Source organism: Gopherus flavomarginatus, chromosome 1, assembly GCF_025201925.1.
Source record: "Gopherus flavomarginatus isolate rGopFla2 chromosome 1, rGopFla2.mat.asm, whole genome shotgun sequence".
NCBI lineage: Eukaryota > Metazoa > Chordata > Testudines > Testudinidae > Gopherus > Gopherus flavomarginatus.
In genome coordinates, this window is record NC_066617.1 from 329,345,936 (window position 1) to 329,357,695 (window position 11,760).

The window sequence follows — 11,760 nt, forward strand, 5'->3', positions numbered from 1 at the left end:
CCCCCATGCACCTTAAATGTGGTACTGTATGTTCTTGTGTTGCATTTTATTTGCTTACATAACATCTTTGCTCCAAGGTGCTCAGCAAAGATGACAGAGCCAGTGCAAAACATAGCAATAATTGACCGCAAAAATAAACAAGTCAACAGTGGATGGATGGGCCTCTCTATCTAGGCATTTAATACCATGCTTGTCATAATCATGGTATCTGAGCCTTCACTGTGGCATCTGTGTGTCTGTGAGAACAAAATATTGTGTGGAAGAGAGAAAATAGCAGCCTTACAAAGTGGAAGAGAGAGATATTTAGAAATGGGCTTAAGAATGACAAAGAAAGTCTGAAAGCCGGGGAGTGTTTCTACTGTGCAGTATGTGCAGTGGTATAAAATGATGCTGTGTGTATAGTGGGATGAAATGTGCTATGTGCATTATTACTATTGATTATTATTATCAGTCTTGGGGCAGTGCAGTGCTGCACTGAGAGAGCTGAGCCTGAATTTCAGGATCCAAAATGCCATTGCGGAATGTGTAAATAGCACAAACTGTTTTCATCCAAAATAAACCATGCACTGCACACATGATAGTGAACAGCAGCAGCACGAAATGGGTTAAGTTATGTAAGCTCTTTTAGGGAGGGGTGAGGAGCAAACTCTATTGGTGTTGCTGTTGCAGCTCAGGTTGATTTAGAATGGATGACAGTGGCCTGGCGCAGGCCCATGACTGAGGAAAGCTGCTTATCCCTCTCTGGGTTGCCATGGAGATGAGCAGGAGGCAGCAGTGGCAGAGAGGCTGTCAGTGAGGGAAATCAGTATCAGGCATCTGTGGGGGTCTGCAGGAGGGGAAGGAGGCAGGATCAGGGACACGGCAGGCAGCAGACATGGACTTGCATTGTGATTGTGCTGAGACTCCGGCAGTTGAGCCGCCATCCGGGAAGATTAATAAAACTGCTTTCAAATTATTTAAGAGGAGGAAATCTGGGGGCACTATGCCGAGCATATTTGGGGTGAAAAACAAAGGCGGGGATGGGAAAGGCTCGAGTAAAGCTGGGATGGTGAGGAGCAAGACTCACGATGGATTAGCTGATGTTGTGCTGGAAAGCAGCAAGAAGGAAGAATCGAGCAGCGGAGGTGGTGGTGGTGTTGATCAACTGAACAGGGATATAAACACCAGGGCTGTAGCCAGCCTCAATGTTTCATCAAACAGCTCCGTGGCTAAGTCACACAGTTTCTTCTCTCTGTTGAAGAAGAATGGTAAATCAGAAAATGGCAAGGGAGAGAATGCAGATCAGAGGGCAGGCAGCAGACAAAAGAAAGGACTGAAAGGGATCTTCAGCAGTATGCGGTGGCATAAAAAGGATAAAAATGGCAAGGAGGAAAGGGGGGAAACATCAGAAATTCAGTCCAGCCTTATTATGTCAGGTTCTTTGACTGCCAGCTTGGAATGCATCAAAGAAGAGGCACCAAAACCTTTGTCTGAGCCTCAATATACCACAGAAGAAATTAACATTGAATTGTCTAGTGATAAACACAGCAGAGATGTGCACGCCAAGGCAGAGGACCCTGAAGTTAGAGATGGTGGGGAAATGCAGAACAACAAAAGCATACAACGAGAGAATCCTGCTGCCGCTGGAAACCAACATGAGGAGAACCGCCCTGAGCTGCCAGATCCGTGTGTGGAAGAGGTTGGGACTGCGAAGGATACGGCCATAACAGGTGACATTCCAATAAAGACTATTTCCCTTGTTGAACCTGAATGTCTTAGTGGTCAAGAGATGGCAGCAGCCCCTGACCCTTCCTCTATTGATCCACCCTCAGAGCAGTCGATAGATCGTATTTGTTTGATGTTTGCTGACGTGACTTCACTGAAAAGCTTTGACTCTCTTACAGGCTGTGGAGATATTATTGCAGACCAGGAGGATGAAGTGGGCAGCAGCAGTGGCAGCTGTGAGAAGAGCACCCCAGGGGCCAGCAAGCCAGGCACTTCTAAAAAGAACCCAAACATGGTGGCCTACCAGGGAGGAGGAGAGGAGATGGCAAGCCCAGACCAAGTGGATGACACCTACCTTCAGGAGTTCTGGGATATGTTATCACAAACAGAGGAGCAAGTCCAAGAGACCCAGGGAGAAGAAGGAGGAGGGACAAAACCACCTGAGATCAAAAAAGAGAGCAAGTGTGTCGAGGGGGCACAGGATGGTTCAATGGTGAAACGCATTGGTCTCAGCCAGATTCCAATTCATCTCAACCACAAAGAGGATCAGAAGAACAGGGAATATGAGCAGCCAGAAGGCATCCCAAACAGTGATGAGGGCTACTGGGACTCCACTACTCCTGGTCCTGAGGAAGATAGCAGCAATACTGTCCAGAAAGAGAGCATCCCCAGGGACAGCTACAGTGGTGATGCCCTCTATGATCTTTATGCTGATACAGATGAAAACATCACAGGGGTGCCTTCTGATGAAGAAGTCACCTGTGTATCACGCTCCAAACCTGTGTCTCCAGTAACAACCACATGCTCACTTAAAACACCTGTAGGTTCAGTCAAGGACTCCAAGATACCTATCAGCATTAAACATCTTACATCGCTTCCCACCAGCCACGGAACAGATGCCAGTAACAGCCATCATATTGCACACCATCACCCAACCAAAAGTGAGATTCCCAGAACAAAAATCCCTGTTTCTAAAGTACTTGTACGCCGGGTCAGTAATAGGGGTTTAGCGGGAATGATGGTTAAAGCCACCACATTCCAGGACAATGCCAAAAAGTAGTTGAACAAGATCTGGAGACAAAGATGGACAGTGAATTAGAGGTGGGAAAGTCTTTATAGGAAAACACTAATAAATGTTTGCAGCACCTAAAGAAAGGCACCTAAAAGGGCCCCTTAAGTGTATTCTGGGGGCCAGCACTTCTGAATCTCTTCTTGATATACAGTATATAAAAATACAAAAATAGTCAAATTGTTTTCAAGCACTTTTTAAAATTTGTGTCTTTTTTTCTGAAGCACTAAACACTTAGGAGGTCACTTTTAAATGCCTTTGTGGAAGCTGGACTTTGATAATGAACGTAAAATGAGCATCTCCCCTAATGCAAATTAGTGCCATGAGTTCTTCAGGGGGACAGAAATACAGAAAGAGATGAACAATAGGAATTCTCCAATACAGTTAGCTTTTACTGGTTTTTGGTTTTTTGTTTTTGCTTAAATTGAAAAATGATGTCTGCTCTACAATTTTATGTGGAAAAATGCCAAGAAAAAACAAACAACCCAACAGGTAGTTATTTATCTGATGTACATACAGCAATGCTGGTCAGCAGCAGACTCAACTTATTTGTGTCCAGTAGCTAATTAATGAGTTAGGTGGATTTCTATAACTAGAACAGATATTTTTGTTTGTTTGTCTGTTTTGTTTTGGATCTGTTACAATATAAATGGATAACAGAAACATCTGGCAACGTTCAGATGTTTACTTCAATATTTGTCTGATGCATAAAAATCAGGTTCAGGGAATCATTTTACTAAAAGCCAGTATATACACAACTTTCACATTTATACAATAAATTACTCTTCATGTGTAGATAGATGCATATTTTAACAGTTTTACTCAATGCTACAATTTTTTAATATAAAAATGTCTGTCTGTATTATCTAGAGTTTAAGCAAAAGTTAGTTTTTATAGCTAATTTTACAATTCTAAAATTATGGAACTTCTTTTAAGTACCGTACCTTAAACTAGAGCAAAACTCTGTTTTATATGGGCTCTTGCTTCCCCAGAATAACAAGTTTATTATGCTAATTTTATTAGAGTGACACATTCATCGTGCCAGAGCCAAGGTTCTGACAGCATTGCCATTGCAAACCTCTATTTTCAGGGGTTTATACAAATCTGTGCTGTGCTCAAACCTGACTGAGAAAAACCTAGGATAGAGATACATTTTTAAATTATTATTTTTTAAAATATATAAAATGAGTTTTGGCTGTTTAAAGAAAGTTTTGGACTTTCAGTTTCAGTCTTAATAACTTCCAAGTGATTTTATTTAACGAAAGAAAAGAGACATGGCAGGTTAGTGATCCAGGAAATAGCCAGACAACCTGGGTGCTATGAAAAAATTGTTAATGGCTGAGATTTTTTTTTTTTGAAAAGTGGCTACTGTACATGGGCATTGACAACATTTCAAAGAAATTTCATAGAATTTTATGATGTGCCTAAAGACATATTTTCACGATATTCTGAAACAGCTCCAAAGGTCATTAAAGTCAAATGGGTAAATACTATGCATTTGCAAAATATTTTAAAATCTGTATTTATTCAAGAGTGCAAGTGCTATGAAGATGATGTTTCAATGAATCTGGAAATACACATTTAAAAAAGAATTATAAAAATATTGTGAAGAGAATCCTAAATTTATGTAAGTGAATCTTACATGACAGTTTGCTTTTTCTTCTCCTTTTAATAAAAAAGAAAATGAGATAAACAAAATATAAATTTAAAGAATATTAAGGTTGTAACTTGAACGGTGAAAAGCTAGGAAATACAGTATTAAGAGCCCAATTGTTCTTCCCTTTACATGAGTGCAGCTCCCATTGGTATCTCTGGGTGTTGCCCATTTAGCTAATAAGGGTAAAACTGAGATCTAGCTTTGAAATGGTCACTTTACCTAATACTAATTTGTGTAACCTCAATGGTGGGTGTCCAGGAGGAAAAGTTATCCTTTCCATTCAATTTCCTGGCTTTATTGGTTTGTGTCACAACCTCAATATACTTCAAAGAAGTTTATTTTTTATGTAATTTCTTCATAATATATATATGTATGGCTATAGCCACATCCACTCACACACACAGGTTGTACATATGCATGGATAATCATACATATACTGTACAGGCACACAAATGAACATGCACACTCATACATACACACTCTCATGCAAATACTACCAGGCACGTACATTCCTATGCACAGACTGAGGGGACATACAGTAAATCTATCTCAAAACAAGTTGGTGATTACTTTCTTTGTCTGAGGAAGGGATTTGCATTTGACCTGACTCTGTTTGTATTTTTAGAAGCTAAAGTTCTCAAAAGGATGAATGTACAGAGCATGGAATTTTAATCCTGGTCATAAAAGTAACAGTCATTCTGTTTTTTCCCCCATCTGACTATAAGGATCATGTTGTTCTTTGCATGATGATTATACAGAAAAATCATGTTTGCCCATTTTGTTTTAAGGACAAATTGTACAGAAAGGTTGTATAGGGAACTGAAAGTTTGAGATGGAGAGAGGATGTTATGAGCTTGCGACATACTTTAAAGCGAGAAGAGTGGATAGTAGCAGCTGTACATCATTTAAAACACTAGGAGAAATAACCTACCACCTATACAGTACTTGTTTGTGGCAATTTTTCTTCATATGCATTTTGTTTGCATTGTGGCCTGTATATAGCAAGAAACAGTAGAATAATTTTAGATTAGTCCCCTCACACTTATAACTAACAATAACCACCATTAAAATATTTTGCCTTTCCTTCATTTTCTCTCTGTATTTCATTTCCATCCTTTATTTTACTCCTCTTGCTGAGTGCTGGCTGGCAAATACAATCTAAACAGCTACTCTCTGGCAAGGAGGTCTGAAGCTTTCATGTGGGAAGAGTGCTCAGGGTGGGAGGGGTACCTTCCTAGCTTCTTTTTTTCCTACAGAGACTAGGTACTAATCGCTTTCTCAAGCTTTATGCCCTATACCTAATGTAAGTAGGTTGTGCAAACCTGTTAATGATTCATGTGGCTGCTTGTGATGTACAAAGGACAATCATATCCTTAAAAGGAGAATGGGAAAGTAACTTGTAGTAGGGTGTCAGTATTATTGTACCATAATAACACAGTGGCATTGATTCACGATTGAGATCAGTGATTGTGTGGGAGTAAAGAAACTTAAATACAAGTTAACACTTACATTAGCTCTAAATTTTTATTTACAAAATTCAAAACCAATTATGTTTTTTATTTCAAAAATTAATAATCTGAAATGTAGTAGTTACCAGGACTTATTTTTATTATAATAGAAATATATTTGTATCTTATAACTTCACACAAGGCTTAAACAAAGCACTAAAAGGCAGTTTAAAAGGCTTTCTTTAAATGTACATTTAATTCCTTTAAATCACATATAAGGTACACCGATATGCTTAATGACTGAAAAATTGATGACTTGCTGGATTTAATGGGTTGAAACATAAAGAGGTAATAGTCTTGGAAGCATTCTGTAGTGATTTGCATTCTAATTTATGACATTATTGTGTTTAAGCAAACGTTTTCATGGCCTTGGTAGATATCAAGGTAGAAATGATCTTCCAGATCCCAAAGATATCATTCTTCTACATTGTTTGAATGTTCTATTATGGTTCTTATTCCTTAAAGAACACTTTGTTTAGAGTTGTGCTTGGGATGATGCTGTATAGGTATGACCCTGTACATAACACATAAAGAGTTTAATAGATCAGGTCTTGGCATTTAGTATATATACTCTTTGCACTTTCAGGTCACTACTGGTAAATTTTATATGTCCCTAGGATATTTCTATATATTGCATAACATTTTATAGTTACCTATGGTATCCTCAGTTGTATGTGTTTCTTTGCTAAATATCAGCACACAGGATCTTCTTTTAGTAGCATGATATGATGTCTTTTGTGGACTCATTTTGTCACAATAGAAGTAAAGTTTGCTGTGCTATAGGTGTGGTCTGCAACTGAGACATTGACAGTAATAGGATTTGAACACATGCAACAAATTTAAGAGGAGACTACACACCTACTAATAAGGTGAATCCATGTTCACTGTTACTCCATATATCATCATCATCTTCATCCCCTATGAACATCCATGCCACCATTTAGGATTATTGACGACCTAATTTGAAGAATTCTGTAGGTAAACATATCCTATGGAAATGCATTCCCTGATTATTTTTTAATGAATCTCACTAAATTATTTATCTAGGCTAAAATAATATTACACCAAAGTCTTCAAAAAAAATGTCTGATTGAGATGGCATTTTCAGGAAAGTGCTTAAAGTACAGATGAGCCAAATTACCAACCTTTTGCTTAGCAAAGCAAAACTCTAGTTGGTTCTAAAATTTATGGTACTGCCAGAGCTTGCTCCTCAGCGGGAGCCATTGATTTTGCTATCTGGCCTCACTCTGAAGCTTTTTCGCCTGCTGTAATAGACTGCTTTTTGAAAAGGCTTTTCATTGTGTTAATGGTATGAAGGAGTCAGTTCACTGCAACAATAACTACTTATAAGGCAAATGGTTATGTAACAGCAAACAGTATAGGATTTTAAGCAAAGTGGCCTGGGAATTTATTTTCATGGCCATTGATACAAAATGCTACTGCTTCTTTGCAATTCCTGGAAAAACAAAGTAATACCAGCGGAAGGGTGCTGCAGAACTAAGTCTTGGCAGAGATTATACATGACAGTTGCTGCAATTTTTCTTATAATTTTTCATTCTGCTGACATAACCCATTTGCCCATGCAGAATAGTACAACATTTAATAGTAAGTGCTCCCTAAATGTGCACTTCATTTCTGTTTAAAGGTGAACATTTTAAGATCATACAGCCAGCCATGCAATCGTCTATATTGGTATGTTAATATTTCCCCTCTTCTAAATGCAAAACACATCTTTTCATTGTTTTTCCATCTTGACACTCCAGGGCTTGACTCCAATGCTCAGCATGTCCAAATTTCAGCTAATACAATCATTGCCATCCTTAATTTAACTTGTGATGGCAGACATGGGACCAGATCCATTCAAGTGCAGTAAATCCTGTGTGCTGTCTGTTGTGTCACTGCCTGTGTTTTGTAATCTGTTAACCAGTATGTTTTTCCTTTTAACTCTAATTGCAGTTTCAGTAAAATCTGTTTTTAGCAAAAACAAGATGTTGGTTTTGGTTTGTAAGGACCTAAACAGATTTTTATTACTTCGGACTATGCTATGTTAAAATGATCACCATTTCAGCATCAAAATATTTCAACTGGTTTTTCTATGCAGACACATCATGTCTTTGAGTATAATGTGCCCATAAAAGAAAATCGGTTGTATCTGCTTTGAATTAAATCTGACCTTAGAATGAAAGAGCTACAAGTCTGATACCATTTCTCTGCTAATGACAGTAAATGCAAAGGCCCAGATAATCCCTGCCCATGGGACACCGTGCAGGAGGGAGGAAATCACAAAGATGATTTACTTGTGGAGGATGCCTCCCCCCCCCAAAAATGATCCGATCACAAGGGAGAGGCATATCCTTTGTGGAAGAGGCTGTGGGGCTCACTCTCAAAATGGGCAGATCTTGGGGGATCCAAGAGAGGCCATGAACTTCTGCCCAGATGCTCTGTGAACCAGCTCTGGCCCCAGGGAGGGCCCCCTTGTCTCATTAGTATCTTAGCTTTTCCTCTCTTGGCTGCTCCTGGGACTCACACATTTTCTTTTCTGTTTAATTTCTGTGGGAGAGGAGGCTGGACGATGTGCATCTCCCATGCCCCTGTCCCCTGCCCACTCCTCCCTCAGCCTACTCCACCACTTTCCAGTATGGTCTGGAGCTGGGGGGCATGATGCAGCAGTTGTGGCTGAACTTCCCTTCCTTGTGAAAGGAAAGAGTGCCACACGTGGAAGCTTCCCTCCATATGTGGATTGAGGAGCATGAGTTGGCTCATTGTACAGGCACTACAATTAGTGACAATATATTCACCCAAACTATGAGCCAAATCCTGCTCAACTTGTTTATGGAAGTACAATAGATCTACTGAAGCCAGTGTTAACAGTAGTATATTTTTAGCTGTCTTGTAAAGGGAATGGAACTGTTTGGGTCAGTAAGGTGAGCAGGATGTGACACTTCCATTTAACATGTAGCTTTAGCACATCTACTTCCACAGATCCAGTACTGCTCAAAGACTTTCTCCTGCATTTCAACCCTAATTTTAAAAAATTGTATTAAAACAAAGGGGCTATATCAGTGATTTTGGTGTGGTCCTCTGCTTAAAAGTGGATGGAACAATATGGCCCAAGAGTTGCAGAAGTGAAGTTGCTATGTACATACATGTAAAAGGTCATAGATACATCAAATCAAAATTATAATGCAGCTGACAAACTCAGGTATATGACATTGTTCTGGCATTGCAGTGTAAACAGTTTCACTCTACTTTTCAAGAGGAATAGTGAAATTAGACTCTCATTTAAACCAGTGTAAAATCAGAGTAACTCCAGTGAGTACCCTTGCTCCCACTAAATAACACCTCATTCCATAAGTAGTCTCACTGAAGTCAATGAAACAGTTTGTGGAGTTATGGTGCTACTCAGTATGAGTAAGGGTATCCGAATCTGGCACTCCAGTTCTGCGCTGTTATATCCATCATCAGAATCTTACTTAAAAGCTCTGCTAGTCTTGAAGCTTGCAGCTTTCTTAAACTATGGAATATAAGTTATACTGCTGATGACAAAAAAGCCCCCAGAGAAAGTACTGATACAATGCTAGAATTTTTTTCGATTATAAATTAAAAAGGAAATCAACAAATTAGTGGGAAGAAAAATAAATCTAATAAAATTGTAATAATATGGGATGGTGTTAATCTTTCATCACAGCCAGTCTCGATTTATATATCAGTAGTGGGACTTGGGGGAAGAAGTGGGTGAGAGTATTCAGCACTGCATCTGACAAAACTGACACTGAAAAGTTGTTTCTTACATGCTTAATAGGACAGATTTAACTGTTATAAAATTCTGATTTTTTTTTTAAACGAGAGACGTTATACCTAGCATCATTTTTAACTGCAGGTTTTCCCATTAGTATTTGTGCTGAGCCATCTCCAGTGAAATAACGCATTGCCTGTTCAAGATGATGAGCAAGAAAAACCAAAACTCCACATTTCATCTAATTGATCAGTTTTCTGAGAATCTGGTAAACTCGCATTCACCAACTTTGTCAGAGCAGAGACAGTAAAAGCTTAGAAGCTTTCTAGGTGGTATTTTTATAGATTGTTAAGACACCCCTTCCGCTTAAACAAACTTTGAAAAATACATCTACTGTTAAAGAACTTATTTAAAATATAACAAATAGCAATAGGTGGGTTTTTTCCCCGACAGTTTAATGGGATAGATTAATCAGTGTTTATATTTTTAATCTTGTGAATATTTATTTTGGGTACTCTGTATATGTGTTGGCACTGATTCTGGTGTTTGCTTATGTACCATTGTGAATGTTGGTGGTTTTGGTAGTCACCCTTCTAATGAATGTAAGGAACTCTGACTAACTGCACTTTTCTTCTTTCATTCAAAAACCTTAACGTGAAAAATATATCCACTGCCATGTTATATGTAATGATTAATGCAATTAATAAATTCAGTTGTTACTTTTCATTATTGTTGTCCCAATTACTGATAGCAGTGATATATTTAGTGAGTTGGAAAATACTATGCTTTTGAAAACAAGACATGGGTAGTCCCCAGGATAACTGAAAATGACATACTCATGATAAAAATATTTATTTCTAACATAGAAATGCCTTTACGTATGTTACTAAACACAACTTTGATGAAACTAACTTTTCAAAAAAATTGCTTAAAACTTGAAAAAAAAATTTAAAAGGCAAATGAATTTTTGGCCACTTGTTCTATCGGTTTATTTTTTGTCCCCTTTACTCTATTTGGACGATGAAAGTAGATCAGTCAGTTTCCTTTTTATTTCAAGTCAATTTCAATTCCTGGTTCTCTGATCTTAGTGATACCACAACATATGAGTTGCAAATGGTATGTGGAAATGCAGGCCAAAAATAATTTCCACTGATATCTTTAAAAAAATCTCATAAAATATTATAATTATTAATAATAATAATATTTGTGGTAAGCAGAGCTGGATAGAACTTTTTCAATGAACTGTTTTTTGCCAAAAAATGCATGGTTTTGGGACTGAAAATTATTCGTCAGTTTGGATTGAATTTGCTGAATTTGGTTGAAAATTTTTTCTAAAGAGTCAAAATGTTCAGTCTGACTTTTTCGTTTTGAAAATTTTGTTCTGAAAAAGTGAAAAGGTTTTGTTTTAAATTTTCAATTTGAGACAGTGTTTTGATTTCAAATTGGGCCAGTTAAAAAAAAAAGGGTGAAAAACAGCCAAGTCAAAATGGAAAAACTTGAAAAAAAAATTCATTTCAAGTCAACTTGAAAAATTTGGTTGATTCAAAACTAGATTTATTATTATTATTATTATTATTATTATTATTATTTTAGAGTTTTTTGATTTGGTGAAATATAAAAAAAAAGTTTCAGTTCAAATTTGAACCAGATTTCTTTTCTTTTCTTATTTTTATTTTCATTTTTCAGTTCAGCCTCCATTATTCATTCAGCTTTAGCTGTAGATTTCTTCTCCCAAACTTAAATTCCAGACTGGCCTAGTACTTCTTTAAAGTGGCACCTTATCTTCATTGACTCAATAAATGAGTAGTCTCTGTTTTAGAAAGAACTACTTGTTCTTCAATATTTGAAAAATAAAGAGTGGGGATCAATTTATTTTTGCATCAATAATGTAAACTGATTTTTTAATAGTCACAATTATTCTTTTTACCGGGTTAAACAGGACTTTCCTTACATACCTCAAGCACCACTGAACTTGCTTGCTTGTTCATTGAAATATTGACCCGACTAGAATAAGAACCTGAACAGGCTCTTTCCTGAAGTTTTCAGTGAGTGTATTAACAAATCACAGGATAATTAGAAAAGACTA

The 11,760-nt window shown here is 37.6% G+C and overlaps 1 protein-coding gene across 4 annotated transcripts; it reads left to right on the forward strand.

The window, feature by feature from the left end:
* The first annotated feature begins 784 nt into the window (after nucleotides 1-784).
* On the forward strand, nucleotides 785-10,398 carry AMER2 (APC membrane recruitment protein 2). Of its 4 annotated transcripts, none has more exons than XR_007772194.1 (2): nucleotides 785-3,265; nucleotides 9,819-10,398. XR_007772194.1 is itself a non-coding variant. In XM_050937243.1 (2 exons), exons 1-2 carry the CDS (start codon nucleotides 875-877, stop codon nucleotides 2,762-2,764), a joined length of 1,716 nt encoding a protein of 571 aa, XP_050793200.1. In that variant the 5' UTR covers nucleotides 785-874; the 3' UTR covers nucleotides 2,765-9,248. The 4 variants fall into 4 exon arrangements, 1 of the variants encoding a protein (XP_050793200.1); XR_007772192.1 differs by lacking the exon at nucleotides 9,819-10,398 and adding an exon at nucleotides 4,306-9,248; XR_007772193.1 differs by lacking the exon at nucleotides 9,819-10,398 and adding an exon at nucleotides 6,291-9,248.
* The last annotated feature ends 1,362 nt before the right edge of the window (nucleotides 10,399-11,760 follow it).

Bases quoted from the DNA above. Each gene is read 5' to 3' on its own strand.
- AMER2 (XM_050937243.1), top strand. From the start codon at position 875: ATGGACTTGCATTGTGATTGTGCTGAGACTCCGGCAGTTGAGCCGCCA. The intron at 1,710-1,883 runs GTGACATTCCAA...ACTCTCTTACAG, and splicing joins GAAGGATACGGCCATAACAG to GCTGTGGAGATATTATTGCA.